At 37.4% G+C, this 16716-nt stretch overlaps 4 protein-coding genes across 5 annotated transcripts; 3 read left to right on the top strand and 1 right to left on the bottom strand.

The window, feature by feature from the left end:
• Positions 1 to 9: 9 nt before the first annotated feature.
• LOC139097269 (toll-like receptor 13) lies at positions 10 to 15355 on the bottom strand. 2 transcript variants are annotated; one of them, XM_070649060.1, is made up of 4 exons: positions 15296 to 15355; positions 2968 to 3177; positions 2468 to 2784; positions 10 to 1089 (listed from the first exon to the last, which is right to left on the bottom strand). In XM_070649060.1, the coding sequence occupies exons 3-4, from the start codon at positions 2473 to 2475 to the stop codon at positions 15 to 17; spliced, it is 1083 nt and encodes a 360-aa protein (XP_070505161.1). In that variant the 5' UTR covers positions 2476 to 2784; positions 2968 to 3177; positions 15296 to 15355; the 3' UTR covers positions 10 to 14. The 2 variants fall into 2 exon arrangements, with proteins under 2 accessions (XP_070505161.1, XP_070505160.1); XM_070649059.1 differs by lacking the exon at positions 15296 to 15355 and having other exon boundaries at positions 2968 to 3896.
• DNaseII (deoxyribonuclease II) lies at positions 4220 to 8301 on the top strand. The gene is made up of 3 exons (XM_070649057.1): positions 4220 to 4499; positions 5849 to 6328; positions 6634 to 8301. Exons 1-3 carry the CDS (start codon positions 4378 to 4380, stop codon positions 7175 to 7177), a joined length of 1146 nt encoding a protein of 381 aa, XP_070505158.1. The 5' UTR covers positions 4220 to 4377; the 3' UTR covers positions 7178 to 8301.
• LOC139097271 (sulfotransferase 1B1-like) lies at positions 8684 to 9933 on the top strand. The gene is made up of 3 exons (XM_070649062.1): positions 8684 to 9049; positions 9157 to 9614; positions 9670 to 9933. Exons 1-3 carry the CDS (start codon positions 8727 to 8729, stop codon positions 9855 to 9857), a joined length of 969 nt encoding a protein of 322 aa, XP_070505163.1. The 5' UTR covers positions 8684 to 8726; the 3' UTR covers positions 9858 to 9933.
• On the top strand, positions 12416 to 13679 carry LOC139097270 (sulfotransferase 1B1-like). Its single transcript, XM_070649061.1, has 3 exons — positions 12416 to 12782; positions 12846 to 13303; positions 13360 to 13679. Exons 1-3 carry the CDS (start codon positions 12460 to 12462, stop codon positions 13545 to 13547), a joined length of 969 nt encoding a protein of 322 aa, XP_070505162.1. The 5' UTR covers positions 12416 to 12459; the 3' UTR covers positions 13548 to 13679.
• Positions 15356 to 16716: the final 1361 nt, after the last annotated feature.

Below are 16716 nucleotides of genomic sequence, written 5' to 3'. Positions count from 1 at the left end.
ATTTTTTTAAATTTTTAAAATCCGTTAAAAATTGAAGTTTTCCAATAATTGACATTAAGTGCCAATATAAGGCAGACAAGGGTCCACAGTTGGATGTCTATATGCAGTTTGATGCTAGAGTTGTCCTGGCTGCCGACGATATTTGGTATATAACTCAACTGATCGTCACTTCCGCACATATCAGCAACATACTTCCCACCAAGCCATTTATTGTACAAATCAATTTTCTGCTGAATTTCATGCTGATCATCACTGCTGATTTGACTACAATATCCACCCAAAATCTTAATTGTTTCATCGACATCCGACATAATCGTAACTGCACATGGTGTACCCCCAATATCAAGCACATTAAGATTAAAAAATCCAACAAATGCACCAAATTCAACGACTTTTAAGGGATTATCAGCTAAAGATACAGTACGAAGCAATCGATTGTTAAGGAACTGCCGCTTATCAATAAACAATATATCATTATAACTCAAGTCCACAGTCAGCAAGCTTGACAGTCCCGAAAATATCATTGGATGTAAAATATCAATCGAGTTCTGTTTCAGGTTTAAATCCTTAATTCCATCAGTTCCTTTAAATAAATTTGGATGTAAAAATTTAATTTCATTTTTTGATAAATCAATCGATTCCAACGATTTTAAGTCATTAAAGGCAGTTCCACAAATGTCAGTCAATTCACCATCCGTAATCTCAATCTCGACTAAGCTTTTAAGGTCCATAAAGTTATGCCTTGATACTTTTTTAATGGATGTTCCAAATGCACTGATTTTCTCCAAATTTGGTGCATATTTGTGGATATCCTTTGGTAAAAATTGGACAGAATTATGGCCAAATGTCATGAAATTGATGCGATTTTTTGAATCATCTGGAATGTCAAGGAACACGTCTGTATCATTCATGTCCTTAATATGTAACCATAAATAATCGTCAACAGGTGATATGAAACAGTCATAATCCGCTGAATCATAGAAATCAGTAAGTTCACATTTTATTGATGGTTGTGGATGTTCCATGCATGATATGATTCCATTTAAGTCTGATATTATCAATATAAGCATGGTTTTAATGATGTTGAGGCTAAAATGACAATATAATGTAAATTATGAGCTGACTTTAGATGGCAAGGGATCATGCAGTAGACCGAAGAACTCATGGCTGACAATCGGTACCCAGCAATAGAGTCAGCTTCAGGCGTCAACTTAGGGATGCCATGAATCACAATTAATATGTACGGTTAGCGAAGTAAGTAAGGAAAACGGTAGGGCTCCCCTAATTAAATTTTCTGGCTAGGTTCCTTTAGATCTACAGTTTATAGCCACATTGCAAGGACATAAGTACGTCATAAGACATGATGTACTCTGCAGTGTACCTAGTTACAGTTCGTGTGTCTAAGACTTTCTAAAGGAAATCATCCAAATACTAGTATATCCGTGTATACCTAGCACTGGAGACACATTATGTGTTATGTGCCAAAGACCTCAAAAATCAACCCAACACACAAACCGAGGTTCATCATAACTCGTTTAGAGGACGTTCGCTTATTACTTAATGTGAAAAATTGACTTTTTGACCCTCTCCAGTGTACCCATCCGTAACAAAATATCCAAAGAAAATCCCAATGTTCCCCAATCTAAAAGCGTTACGTAATAAATGAACGACCCTTTTAGCACATGAGGTTCCCGATGCCGAAACTAAGACCGAGAACACAACTGCAACTTTCCATAAAGTCTGTCAATCGTTTTCGACACCAAACTGACAATGCTTTCATATTACAGAAAGACCACTCCGGTACCTAAAAGCGGTCTCATTCCCTGTTATGGGACAAAAATTCTCCAGATTTATCGAGACCGAAACTTCGGGAAACCTTATGAGGGGTCATGGGATCGACCTAATTATTCATATAATTTAGAACATTTCTTTGTGATAGAGGTGGGGACGAAGGAATGAACGGTAGTGTTGAGAGTGAGCTAGAAGCCGGGCTGAGAAATTAGGCGATATCGGCGGTATTTATATGAAATACTGTGGAATTTGAAGGTATTTCTATGGATATCGCGAAATTACCGCATAGTTTCTCAACCTGGGCTAGATGGAAGGAATGGATAAGGTTTGTTTTATGTGGGGTTAAATGGAAGCTGAATGGATCAAAAATGTTTAGTGAGTTTTGGATTGACAAGCGTTAGTCAGCGATAGGGTCAATATCAGGGGATATCTGAAGAGAGTCATGAATCACAATTTATTTGTACGACATGAGAAGTAAGTAAGTAAGTATGTCAAAATAGTCAGATATAGGACAGACCGAAGAAAGGGCGAAAAGGAACTATTGGAACCAGCTAAAGGAAGCTCTAGTATTTTGTACAGATAAATGGAGACAAAATATCAATTTATTCGCAATCTAACAATGCCTGAATCAACCCTATTGCCAAAAATATTAATGAATATAAAATGTAAAACTTACTTCATCATTCACAAATTCACAAATCTTCTTTTATTTGACAATTAAGTATAAACAAAAATTCTTATCAGCACTCAACACAAAAAATACACAAAATAATTCTGTTTGATTGTTCTTGCTGTGAAGAAGAGCAAATCTCGAATGACATGTGAGAATGAAAGACAATCTAATTTGAAGCTCCAGTTAGTATTTTGGGAAGAAATTTGATGTGGATGTATTCACAATGTGGCATGGAAGGGTTGGATGGATAGATTGCTTAATCGACGTGATTGTGATGGCAGCGGAGACTATGGGCAGCATTAATTTATTCTACAGTTCAGCTGGAAGATACAAAGATGAGAACATGCAAGAATTTTGAACCCCAGAACGACGTGAGTCATGCTAGAAGTCGGATTTCATCGAATCTGACCTTAAATCAAAGACTTACAGGAACTAAGGCTTTACTGATGTGCCTAAATTGCTGCACACACAATGACTTACATTTAATTCATTCTGACACTTACCAAAATTGACAGGCTTACATTAGAGGTCCAATGCCAGTATATGCCTGTCGTCAGCAGAGCACAGCAACTAGGAAGTCCTGACAACTCTGATGAAGTCATAGTAGGGTGGCCAGAGGATTTTGGCAAACAATCGGGACATTTTGAGGCTTTGTCAGAAATACAGCAGATGGCCGCACTAGTCATAGTCAAAACAAAGTAAATGAACCATGCCTACATTTAAAAACATCAGCAAATTTGCAAATTATGAGTCAATTTAAACATTAAATGCCAAAAATTGATGATTTTTGATAAAAACTGTCTTTACATGCATACTCAATATATATCCATCAAGAATAAAAAATCCAATAAAATGCACAATATTTGTAATTAAATTAATTAGTCATTGTTAGTCACTGTTTCGGTAATTTTTCCCAAGCTAATCGACTGCTTTAGACAAAGTGAAAGTACTGACATTGCATGTCGTGATGAACGTAGAAACATTGCTGATTGATGAGTACAATTGAGTTGAGTAACACAAAAATTTGAAATATGGCATCATTCCTGCTTTTGGGCCTACATTTGTGGGACTTGTCGGCATGGAGGCATTTTGAGGGATCATGTCAGCATTAGTCCCTACCAATAAGAGTCAAGCCGGCATGGGAGCCTACTAAGGTAGTCATGTTTGCATGGGAGCATGTCTAAAGGTATCGTGACAATCTGATGCCTATCGATGCCGAAAAATCCCGGGATCCCGAAAATTTATCGGGACTGGGATTTTAAGAAAGCATACTGCCAAAGTTTAGGTGGCTTCCATATTGCATGGCGGAACCTTCTTAAGTTGTGTCGCTCGGGCAAGTCACTTCCAAAAATTCCCAAAAATTCCAAAAAGGGTAATTAATATGATTGATCTCGAATCCGATAGAGATAGTGTCACACTTGGAATTGGAAATTGGCAAGCGGTAGCCAGCGATAGAGCCAGCTCCAGGAACCGACTGAGGGAGGCCATAGATCACACTTGATCTGTACGGACAGCGAAGTAAGTAAGTAAGATCCCGAATCCTGACTCCCTGCCCTGTCCCCCTGCATACTTCCCTGTCACTGCACCACATAGCCATAGCCATATTCCCAATCACCAATTCAATCACCAATCAGCACACATTGTCTATTTCTCATAATAATTCTCAGAGAGCATATTTAATGAGCACATCAAACATAAATACAGACATTATTTGCTCTCAAATCAGAACACAAAAATTTTTTTCCGTTATCAATTTCACTTTGAACTTGGCATTTACGTGTTTAGTCATCGTGGGAGATCCTATCATTATTTTCTCCTTAAGTCTGCCTTTTTGTGAATATTCATTGTGTCAATTTCCATTTTATTCTATAATTTGTTGTTGAGCTGTGCAGTTCGGAGTAAATAGTCAAGTCATGGAATTTAAAATTGTGAATATTTTTATTAGTTTTGTGGTGATTTGTGTGATTATTGGTAGATCTGATGCTATTGCTGAAAGAATTGGATGTCGTGATGAGAATGGGAAGCTTGTTGATTGGTAAGTTGGGCATTTTGTATGTGAATGTTGGGAATGTTAAGGCAGTGATGGGCAATATTGACTGTAATCACACATAACATACGGTTCCTGGCATTTTCAAAATAATTATCGGCATTCTTATGATCCGCGGCACATATGTTGCCCACCACTGGGTTCAGACGTAACTGAGTGTGCATATTTTCCAGTGTTGGATAATCTGTAAGCCGCGGCATCACTAATAAGCATCCAAATTTTGAATTAAAATGTCATGAAACGTCTTCCATGTGCTTCATCAATCGAGGCTCACCATCAAGGTTGCCCACCACTGATAAGCTTGATAACCCAATAATTCTGAGCAAAACTGACAGCAAGTCAGAGATGTATCAAGCTTAAGGAGTGGGGTTTGTTCATGTTAAAGCTAAAACCGTCCCATTTGGTCAAAATTCTTCAATTTTCTACGAATATGACAATATAATCCAGTGGTGGGCAACCTGTGTGCTGCCAAATGTTCTTGTAAATAATATGAACTGTATGTCTAGTGCAGTTTTGGTATTGGCTTACTACCAAGATGTGCCGCGAATATTAAAAGGTTGCAAAGCACTGTTTTGAGCAAGTCGTGACCAGATGCCACTCATTCCTCTCCTAACACTTCCTCATCTTCGGGGTACTCCCTTGGTTATCTTTGAGTCACTCTCATCTACAACCCCAAAGCGTTACCTTCCCAAACCCTGAGGCACTTCCTTCCAAAACCCGGAAGCGCTCTCCTCAACCCCGAGACGCTCTCTTCCACTACCTCAAGGTGCTCTCATCCACAACCCTGAGACACTCCTCTTCCACAACCCCGAGGTGCTTCCTTCCCTAAACACAAGGTACTTCCTTCCACCACAACTAGGCGCTCCCTTCTCTAACTCCGAGGCGCTCCCATACCTAATTCCGAACCGGTTCCTTCACCAACCTCGAGATTCTTCCTTCCCAAACCCCTAAACGCTCGAAACCCCAAAGCCCGGAGCGTTTCCTTTCCCTAAGCATTCCCCTCATTTTTTCCGCCTTACACTAAATACAAGGGTCAGCCATTCCAGGAGTACAGTACTGTATTTACTGTAATTTCATATAAACTCAACAAGTACTGTACGCCTCTGATTAATCCAATTCTCTGACATAGTCACACTCAGATTACCTTTTTACAGTCATACCTGACTAATATTATAAATCCGCAAAAATACAAGTTTATATAAACGTGACATGTTCTAGCATTCATACAGCCGTAAATACAACAAAAAATCAACTTTAATAAGCAAAAAAAAAAAAAAACTTATTAAATTCCACAGCACCAAACAGCTGACTAATCAATTCCATATTACTTCTCACAGGTATTTCCTTTACAAACTACCAAATAAATATTCCGACAGTACAAAGTCTGGCTTAGAATATCTTTACATCACACCATCATCACAATCAGCATGGACATTGTCAAGTCATCTCGTAAATTCAACATCCAGCATGCTCGGTCAAACCTTATCGCTTGTCTATGACAAAAGTCAAAGTTATGACTTTCTTGTTGCAATGTACAATGATGAGCCAACAAATGCGCCTGTTGATAATGTACGTGGACATACGAAAGGTGTTGTTGTTGCTAATGATATTAGTGGATATTGGATTGTACATTCGGTACCGAAATTCCCGCCTGCAATGGATGAGGGTGGATATGATTATCCACATAGTGGAACAACTTATGGACAGAGCTTCTTGTGCATTAGTTTTACTGGTGATCAGCTGGCTAAGGTTGGGAAGCAGTTGCAGTATAATGAGCCGAGATTCTATTCTTCGCAGGTTCCTGAGTATTTGAGGAGGTTTGTATGATTTTGGAATTTACGTCCTGAAGCATCTTGGGGGAAAGGAAGCGCCTTGGGGGAAAGGAAGCGCCTTGGGGTAAAGGAAGCGCCTTGGGGTAAAGGAAGCGCCCTGGGGTAAAGGAAGTGCCTTGGAGGGATAGGAAGCGCCTTGAGGAAAAAGAAGCGGCTTGGGGAAAAGGAAGCGGCTTGGGGAAAAGGAAGCGCCTTGGAGAAAAGGAAGCGCCTTGGGGAAAAGGAAACACATTTAGGGGATAAGAGAGCAGCCTCAACATGCATTTTAAACCAACTTCCTCTCATTCCAGACTCTATCCGCACATAGTCGAAGCCCTTGACATGAAGAAGGTCTCAGTCGCTCCATTCTACAGCTTAGAACCTCTACGTTCTCGTTACGGATCAAATTTTGTATCATTTGCCAAGTCAGGTGCCTTCAAGAAAGAACTGTATGAGGATCTGGTCGCCCCACACTACAATGCTGGTGATTTCTTCGTTGAATCTTGGAGACATGGTCCGGGCAACATTGGCAGTGACTGCACAAAACAAACAAAAGTCTATAATGTAAAGGACATTGCAATCAGAAGTTCAGAAGAGATTAGCTTTTCGACTCTTCATGATCACTCAAAATGGATGGTCAGCAATGACAATAACCTAATTTGTGTCGGTGACATCAATCGACAGGAGCATCAGAAGGTTCGTGGTGGTGGAACTGTTTGTATTCAGCTTGAGAGTGTTGCGAAGGTCTATAATCAAATTATTGTGGATTCTGAGCCATGCAGCAAAAGGAGAAAATTTGTTCCTATTGAAATTAGAAATAATCATGTTAGGAACGATATTGAGTATAATTTGTAAAGTTAGTAATTAGGGCTAGGGTGTGGGATGGATTAATATTGGAAGGAATAGGCGTAGAATAAATTGAAAGTTAGGTTGCATGTCGTTGTGAGCCAGGGTTGAGGCCGAATGTGAACTAATCTGACTCACACCCTGAAAATTTTCTCCAGTTTGGCATGATCCGCCCTGAGGTCGTTATATTCGGTTTAATCCAATCTTGGGGCATCAGATTCGGTGGATCCTAACCTAATATTGCTAGATTTTGATAAAATTCATACTATTGTTGTCAAATTCACGAATAATCTACCCTGAACCCTTCAAATTTAATAAAATTTGCCTTAGAGTAGCTAATTGTGATAAAAGCGGACCTGAGGTTATCAAATTCTCAATCAGATTCAAGAAAACCTGCTCAGGACTTGCTATAATAGCTCAAATCTATATAGGGTCGTCAGATTCTGTAAGGTCTACCCTGGGGTAGCTAGATTAGGTAAAATTTGCCATAGATTTGTAAATACCGGAAAAAACCACTTTTGGGTCATCAGATTCAGAAACCCTTGTCCCGAGGTTGCTAAATTCGGTTAAATCCTCCCTTGGGTCGTTAGATTTAATAATATCCGTCATGAGTTTCTTAGAATCGGTAAAATTCTCCCCGGAGCTGTTGAGTTGTTGATAAATGTACCCTCAAAATGCCAAATTTGGGAAAAGTCCGCCTTGGGGTCGTTATGATCGGTACAATCTGCATTGGGGTCGTCTGAATTGGTGAAATCTCACTGTAGTTCACCAAGCTCGATGAGGGCTGTCCTGGGTACGTCACATTCTGTATAATCTGCCTTAAGATCGTTAGATTTTATAATGGGTGGACCCGTCGGTGCTCAAATGTCATAAAATTCAACCTAAAATTGTTAGATAGTCTAGAAGCAATTTTATTGCCTTTTCTAAGCTATGTGCCTTCCGGGTATCAATTTTGATCATTTTAAATCTCAATATATTACAATTGGTATGTCAGACATCCTCAAAAAGTCAGTAACTACACTCCAAGCCCTATGCATCATTTTATAAATCAATAAAGCATGTATTATATCAAATTGTCAATCAAATAAAATTCTCAATTCCAATAGACACAAAAAAAAGTCAATTTTACTTCCAATAAATCATCAAAAAAAAAATTCCCATAAATTTGTGTATTATGTGTCCTAAAATTCCATCGTTTATCTCCCATATAATACCGCATTGTGAACAGCATGTGAAGCTAAGAATTGAAAAACCCAAATGAATAAATCCCAGACTAAATTTTACTATTATCCTTATCATAAGCTTTGGCCTTGTTGCATATGAATTCATATAAAACATTTAAATCAAGATACCGAATTTGCCGTATTACGTCACACACATACAGTCACAACAATTTAGCCTCTAACTTAATCTCTAGAATAGAAAAAAATGATAAAAATAAATTCAAGCTTAAAGAACTTGATAAGATATGATAAATATTAAGGTTGGCTATAAATAAGCCGACAGTCAAATTGAACACTTTCATTGTGAAATTGATACTGTGACAAGTGCCGCAAAAATGGAAGGAATTGAAATTGTTGGTGAGATTAAGTCAAAGGCTGTTGATCCCAAGGGAATGGCTGCAATCTTTTCGGATCGTATTTTCGTTAAGCCAACAGATCCAAAGTGGAAGGACTTTCCAGCTGTTTGCATGCCAAAAGCATTTCTTGGTGACTTTGAAAGAACCAAGAACTTTAAAATTTATGAGGATGACATTTGGTTGATTGGATTTCCAAGAAGTGGAACCACTTTGGTACAGGAGATGATGTGGCTGATTATGAATGACTATAATTATGAAGCAGCTAAGAATGTCGACACATACAATCGTGCACAATGGTTTGAGTAAGTAGACTGAATAATTATTTCCATTTAGTGACCTTGAGCATGCATATTTGAATAAGCGGAGAGGAATTAAGTGTTGGCGCCTTTAAAATATTTTTTTATTCCAGCTTCTTCAATGTCACTCATCCTATCCAAGGTGTCGATGTTGGATATCAAGACAGAATGCCACGTCCACGTATCTTCAAGTGCCATTATCCAGTTCAGTTCCTTCCTGATCAAATTTGGACAGTCAAGCCTAAAATTGTCCACATTGTCCGTGATATCAAGGATGTTGCCATTTCATACTATTATCTCCGTAAGAATGCATGGCATGAAGAGATCGGAACAATTGAGGATCATTTTGAGGAAGTGCTGAACGCCAAGACTTGGTATACACCATACAGAGAACATACTGAGAATTACAAGAGAATTCCAGACTATCCAGATATCTTTTATATGACTTATGAAGCTCTTCTGGCTGACAAACCTGGTGTGACAAGGAAGTTAGCTGAATTCTTGGGAAAACCAATTTCTGATGAGAATTTGGAGCAGCTTTTGGATCACTGTAAATTCGAGAAGATGCGAGGTAAGTCACCAACTTAATAATCCACGACCAAAATACTAATTTTGTCAATCCACAGAAAACAAAGCCACAAACATGTCCAAATACATGGAAATCTTCAATCAACTGTCAAACCACGACCGTCCAACAAATGAATTCGTCCGTAAAGGAATTGTCGGCGATCACAAGAATCAAATGAATGACGAAACAATCAAGAAATTTGATGAATGGATGGCTGAAGCTTCGTCACTTAAGTCTGGATTTTAATTATCTTTTAATTTATATTTATTTTTTATTTGTAAAGAATAATTTAATTAAAATAAATTTTTATAAAGACAAGAAATATGAAAGGATTATTAAAGGGTTGGGTGATGGGTTGGGGTTTGGCAAGGTTTGATGACGAAATGTTGCAGCAACTTTGGAATTAAATACAAAATCTATTGAGCAGGTTAGGAATTGAATCAAGTTTTATCTAAAAAGAAGAAGTTTTGTACCCAAATTCGTGCATTCTTTATCCTTATCTTAATCTCTCTTTCTCTTTTTCCTTCAAATGCGCTCATGATTAAGCCATATGGTGTGATTAAGATAAAAAAATGTGCAACCTTTAGATTTTCGCGTCAAACCTTGAAGATAAGCCTCGACTTAAACCATATGACATACGATTTATGGCATTTACAATAGCTTTTTAGATGCACACTTATATACCGCAACACACAGGTTGCCCACCACTGATTTAGATTCTAAGAAAGTTGTGATAAGCGATACAATTGACTTATCAGGAAGAAAAGAAGAAATGAATCAACTTTTCAGTACAAAGTTTAATACACAATTGAGTCAAATTCAAGCCCGAAATCACACGATGTAGAAATGTCTGAGAATTTGGACAAAGAGTAGCGTTACTCTGTCCTTGAGGGTTTTATGTAGAGATTAAATTTTATGTAAAATTGGGATCAATCAAGAGATTCAGTACAATTTGATCCTGGTATTGAAAACCATACTTTAAATATTTTAAACTCCAATTTTCAGTGGAAGACCCGTGTCCACAATCCACACCTGACTACGCCCCTGCTCTAGACTGTAATTCCAAATTTGATAAAATCCGGTCTCAAGCCAGAATCAACTCAACCCGACATTAAATTTGTATCCATTATTATACTACGTCATGTGCCTTCCGTAAACACCTGTAAAGGAAAACACCAAAAATAAATTTTTTACAGCATATTTTTTATAGTTTACAGATAAGAATGTTGATTTAGTTGTAAGCACAACATAATCTTTATTATTGTAACCTTCAATCTATTTTTGGAATGGAAATAAACTAGAAGATAATGATCAAGTTCAATATAATAATTAAGAAACTCTTATAGACAAATAGCATTCTCTCAAGAGCAGAATAAGCTGAGAGTAACAATCGAGAATATGTACAATTGATATATTTGAGTAAATTAAGCTCTCCAGAGCATGAGAGCTTTGTCTGTTATGAGAAATATGTAGTTTAATAACAAATCTGTAAAGAAATGGAGAAAAGGTTCTGACTTTATATAGACGTGAATTTAGCTTGAGATTGGATATTGTCATTTACATGGTACGCAAGGCATTGACACTGAATATTCTTCCGATGAAAGATTCTATTGTTCTGGATGAAGGTTTGTCTTTGTAATAGATTAAATATTTTTGAGTGTCAATGCCTTGATATTATGTAACTATCAATTGAGAACTGTTCTTGTATTTACTTTCCCAAAAAGCAAGTAGAACAGGTTGCGATCAGTTGGCCTTACGACTATTTATAGGCTTAATATTTTACGGCAATGGTGCGCAACCTTTTACTTTTCAGGTCACTCGGCAATTAAACAAGAATTTTTGACTGCACTCTAGTATGCAGTGCCACATAGGTTACCCACCAATCATTTAAAGACTTAATATTCTACGATAAGCACCACAGATGTCAAGTTTATTATAAATATACAACGTCGATTAATCACAATCTGTTCCACTCGACAAATGACACTTAATAATGGATTTTCATATTGATAATATTCCCGAATAGCGCAAATGAGTTCAACAATCTAAAAATGCGACCACAGACTGGTGTGACCCTGACCGGTGTCGGGAATTTGGAGTAACCCTGTCTTGGTGTTGAATCTGAGTTTGACAATATGTCAGAGTAACGCCATCTAATTGCCAGTTTTTGGATCAATTAAGGAATCGATCATTAATTATGTAACGCTCTTAAGGGCGTGGGGCTTAATTTTCCATGTTACGGAATAAGTGAACGGCCTTTAATCAAGTTGTGCTCCTCGGGATAGAGATTGCAATGGAATTACATCAATGCAGTCGATTAAATATGGTTCAACTGCATTGTTAGATTCAGTCCCGCTCACTCATTTGTTATCTAAGCATAGATTTAAGGATGACGGCTTGCCAGACTAACGCATACTGTATTAACCAGACTCGTTTGACTCCGTCCCACTATATGGATTGGGACATGATTAAGCTATGAACGGCGAACGCCACACGTTCGCCACTTTTAGATAGTCGAAGTAGTGTTAATTTTGGAAAATGGGAAACGGTAGTATAGTAAGTAAGTAAGCACAACTGCAATTCTAAAACACAACACGTTGTGTAGATTACGCGTTCCAAAAAAATCATCTGATTACATACTTTGAAGGCCAACTATTTTAAAAAAACTTGATTATTTTTTCTCTCTTTCTAATAAGTCACGATAAGAGAATATTTTTGGAGCTTAACAATTTTCAACGATAAGAAAAAAAAAATTATTTTTTTTTTGAGTTCCTATAAATAGGCCTGCTGGAGGGCTAGCAATTTTCAGTTTTTATTTGAATTTTTAAAACAAAAGAAGCCAAAAAAAATGGAAGGAATTGAAATTTTGAGTGAAATTAAATCAACTGCCGTAGATCCACAGGGAATGGCTGCAATCTTTTCGGATCGTATTTTCGTGAAGCCAACAGATCCAAAGTGGAAGGACTTTCCAGCTGTTTGCATGCCAAAAGCATTTCTTGGTGACTTTGAGAGAACCAAGAACTTTAAAATTTATGAAGATGACATTTGGTTGATTGGATTTCCAAGAAGTGGAACCACTTTGGTACAGGAGATGATGTGGCTGATTATGAACGATTATAACTTTGAAGCAGCCAAGCAAGTCGACACATACAATCGTGCACAATGGTTTGAGTAAGTAGAGAATATTGCGTTGTGTATTTAATCAGGCACACGTAATCATATTTTTATTCCTAGCTTCTTCAACGTCACCCATCCACTCCAAGGAGTTGATGTTGGATATCAAGACAGAATGCCACGTCCACGTATCTACAAGTGCCATTACCCAGTTCAGTTCCTTCCTGATCAAATTTGGACAGTCAAGCCAAAGATTGTTCATATTGTCCGTGATGTTAAGGATGTCGCCATTTCATACTATTACCTCCGCAAGAATACCTTCCACGAGGAAGTTGGAACTATTGAGGATCACTTTGAAGACATGTTAAATGACAGAACTTGGTATACTCCATACAGAGAACATACTGAGAATTACAAGAGAATTCCAGACCATCCAGACATCTTCTACATGACTTATGAGGGTCTTATGGCTGACAAACCAGGCGTGACAAGGAAGTTAGCTGAATTTTTGGGTAAACCAATTTCTGATGAGAATTTGGAGCAGCTTTTGGATCACTGCAAGTTCGAGAAGATGCGAGGTAAGTCACCAACTTAATAAGCTACGACACAATGCCTCAAATAATTTAATCCACAGAAAACAAAGCCACAAACATGTCAAGATACCTGGAATTATTCAATCAACTGTCAAACCACGACCGTCCAACAACTGAATTTGTTCGTAAAGGAATTGTCGGCGACCATAAAAATCAAATGAGCGAAGAGACAATCAAGAAGTTTGATGAATGGATGGCTCAAGCTGCTGATCTTAAACCTGGATTTTAATATGTGACTAATGTGACTAATGTCCATCAGAATATGTTAAGACAAAATAATTTAAGTGATTTTAAAGTGTTTAAAAATTGTGAATTTTAAAAAATATTTCAAATAAAAAATTTAAAAAAAAAAGTTAAAAAAGTGTTTTTAAGTTCATTTTTAATTAATGTCAACTAATGAATTAAAAAAGTAGCTAGAGAATTTTAGTAGGGTAATACGTGCTCCTCAAAGTTCAGTATAATCACGTCCGTGTCTGATGGTGATTTTCAGATCGGTTAGTTGACTTATGCTATATTCAGAGTTGTGAAACGGCCTGATTTCATCGGTCGGCCAAAAACGTTGGCCGATAAAAAACAATGGCCAATAAAATCAATGAACGACTGCCCAATCGATTCTCTCGATCGCCGACATCGGCCATCACAACTCTGGCTATATCTCGAATAATCACCAAATGACATACGTTGACTAATCGATAGATAATACGGCAATAGACTAACGTGATTTTAGCACGATGTTGAATTTAAGCTAAATTTAAACTGAATTTTAAACTAAATCGGGAATCATGTCACAGTCACGTCAGCGTGGGGCTGGAATTTTGATCGATTAAAAGCTCATTGACAACTTAAAGAACTCTTGGAAGGAATCTGTCGATAGAGATAGTATTGCAATTGATATTGGAGATTGACAGACGTAAGCCATCGATAGATCCAGCTTTAGGCGTCATCTTAGGAAGGTCATGGATGACAATTGATCTGTACGACCAGCATAGTTAGTAAGTAAGTAATCGTTTTAGTCTATTTGGGTACGTCGCATATTAAACCAGACTTTAGCTTGACTTTAGCAAATGTGAAACATCAAAAAAATATTAAAAATCCGACTTGTTAGCTGTCAGATCATGTAAGAGAACATTCGGCAATTACGTAATGCTTAAGGATATCCATTAAGGTGTTCAAATATTGAATCTTAATTATGCTACAATGCTTCACGGTGGGAATAGGAAGATGGGACTCGAAAATTGATATGTCAAGCACAGTGGAGACATTCCCTACGCGCTGCATTGAGTCTTCGTGTGCCACAGCCAAGGACGTAAGTAATTAAGCAAAGACGTAGTCAACTTGTGTGCTGAGGCACACTAATGTGTCGTCAAGATTTTTTGGAAATCCCATGAGCTGTCTGCCATGTGCAATTTCGATTTAACACTAGAATAGAATATAACGTTGAGTTTGCTTTTAGCAACGGCACTGCGATCGACGATCTGTTGTACCATCCCAAAATTCTCTACAAAACGCCTATGTCCTTGATAAAACCAGCAATGTCCAAATTGCGCTGTTTTGGTATATCCTCAAAACCGCGAATTCCGTTTAAGGTGTTTGACTCGCTGCCTACGTAAAGATCTGCAGGGCTTACCACTAAGGCTCCACATCATTGGTTTACCGTTACATAACTTCCGTACGTTCCTAAATCAATCAAGTTGAATCAACGCGGATCAAACAAAAACGAAAAAAAATTCCATCGCCACTCAATATTCTGCAAAACATCCGCACACAATCATACATCGAATTAAAGTGCTAGACATAATAGTTATCTCCGAGAGAGATCAGCTGCTCAATATTCTCAATTATTCAATATTCTCAATTTACATGCAAAACCATCTGATCAATTTCTGAGCGAATTCAAATATTTTTATGTATTTTTAATAAAATTTGGGTTTTTTTTATATTTTAATTCAGCTTATCTTAATTCTTTGCAGTATTTACTTTCGGTACGGTATCAAAAAAGTGGACATTAAGCTTATAATTCTCTGCAATTATTTAATCACGCAATAATTCTTGTAAAAATGTATTTTTTTCCTCAAAACAAGCACAACATTCGATTAGATAAAAGAGACTCTTCACTTAAATTTATTGGTGTGTGCGGATTTGGGTGATGTTAGCTAGAGTGAAGAGGTTGTTGGAATAGTAATTTGAATAAATTATTGAACTTTGAGTTGATTTTATTAGGCTAGAAGTTAAATAAATACACAATATTGAGGTTTTTGTCATTAAATCGTGACCAGACATCTTAGACACTTGACTAAAATCATTAAATTGGCTTTATAGACACAAAATGGGCATTCTTTTAATTTTTGCAGCACATCTTGGTCGTAAGCCTCAAAAAAATCCTTACATAGCATTTCCAAAGTCTTTTAAAGTCATACTAGTAAGCTGTGGCATAAATGTTACCCATCACTGCTTTAGGATCGCATGTTGTCAAATATAAAAGCATAGAGACATGATCGTGTCAACTAAGTAATAGATCCTCACTGAATCCGGCTTAAAAACGAGTCTAATGCCGATTTAATCATTTGTGTTTATTTACCCAAACCTACTTACTGGAACCATGCTCCGACTTGGAGCCTAGGTTATTACATAAGGCCTATCTGACTCTGTTACTGGCCACATCACAAAGCTTGTATAAATTCTTTATTCTGACAGCTAATTGACATTCCCACATTACCCATACTTGCTATATGAATATTACAATATCAAGCAAGCGCATAGCGTAGAAAAGGCATCAAATCTGCATAAGTCTCATTTGAGTCATTTGGGTCTCCAGAGTCTAGATCCATGTAAGATTGACATCGGCCTGGTGACGGATATTTTACAATCTTTATGAGATGTACTTTCCGGAATATACTTTAGACATTCAATATTTTTCAAGTCGATTACCTTCGAATTTCTGCACTAAATTTGAGCCAAGTAGAGAGGGAAGGGCTGTAAAGATAACCAAACTCCTTGGATAGACCTTTGCAATGGAACCATGCCAAGAGCTTTCTTTGCCGATTACTCCAAACAGACTGCTTTGTTGTATTAATTTTATTGTACTTGTGCTTCTCGGTCTCATTTCTGAGTCAACCACTTCGCATTTACACTGAATTTAATCTTGATGAAGCTTCTCTTGTTCTGATGAAGGTATTATTGTTCCGGATAATAGCTCTACACTGAATTTGGTTTTAGAACGACCAGATGTCAATGTATTCATGCATTCCGGGTCAAGCATTTTAAAATAGACTTCATTGTTGTTTAAGGTATTTGCAAGCATCGCTATTTGGTCATCATAAGCCCCATCAAGGACATATTCCTAAAATACTTTGTGATGGTGCAACAGATCATCGACCTCATTGTATGATGTGTGATCT

The sequence above is a fragment of the Chironomus tepperi genome, unplaced genomic scaffold (genome assembly GCF_022539635.2).
Source record: "Chironomus tepperi strain 1889 unplaced genomic scaffold, CSIRO-AGI_Ctep_v1 contig_419, whole genome shotgun sequence".
Lineage (NCBI taxonomy): Eukaryota > Metazoa > Arthropoda > Insecta > Diptera > Chironomidae > Chironomus > Chironomus tepperi.
Note: the sequence above shows the minus strand (reverse complement) of the source record. Positions and strands in the feature narration are given on the sequence as shown.

What these genes read in the sequence shown, in the direction of transcription:
- DNaseII (XM_070649057.1), top strand. Translation starts at nt 4,378, where the DNA reads ATGGAATTTAAAATTGTGAATATTTTTATTAGTTTTGTGGTGATTTGT. An exon ending in AATGGGAAGCTTGTTGATTG is followed by an intron (nt 4,500 to 5,848) that starts GTAAGTTGGGCA and finishes TACTTCTCACAG; the next exon opens with GTATTTCCTTTACAAACTAC. An exon ending in GTTCCTGAGTATTTGAGGAG is followed by an intron (nt 6,329 to 6,633) that starts GTTTGTATGATT and finishes CTCTCATTCCAG; the next exon opens with ACTCTATCCGCACATAGTCG.
- LOC139097271 (XM_070649062.1), top strand. Translation starts at nt 8,727, where the DNA reads ATGGAAGGAATTGAAATTGTTGGTGAGATTAAGTCAAAGGCTGTTGAT. An exon ending in AATCGTGCACAATGGTTTGA is followed by an intron (nt 9,050 to 9,156) that starts GTAAGTAGACTG and finishes TTTTTATTCCAG; the next exon opens with CTTCTTCAATGTCACTCATC. An exon ending in TAAATTCGAGAAGATGCGAG is followed by an intron (nt 9,615 to 9,669) that starts GTAAGTCACCAA and finishes GTCAATCCACAG; the next exon opens with AAAACAAAGCCACAAACATG.
- LOC139097270 (XM_070649061.1), top strand. Translation starts at nt 12,460, where the DNA reads ATGGAAGGAATTGAAATTTTGAGTGAAATTAAATCAACTGCCGTAGAT. An exon ending in AATCGTGCACAATGGTTTGA is followed by an intron (nt 12,783 to 12,845) that starts GTAAGTAGAGAA and finishes TTTTATTCCTAG; the next exon opens with CTTCTTCAACGTCACCCATC. An exon ending in CAAGTTCGAGAAGATGCGAG is followed by an intron (nt 13,304 to 13,359) that starts GTAAGTCACCAA and finishes TTTAATCCACAG; the next exon opens with AAAACAAAGCCACAAACATG.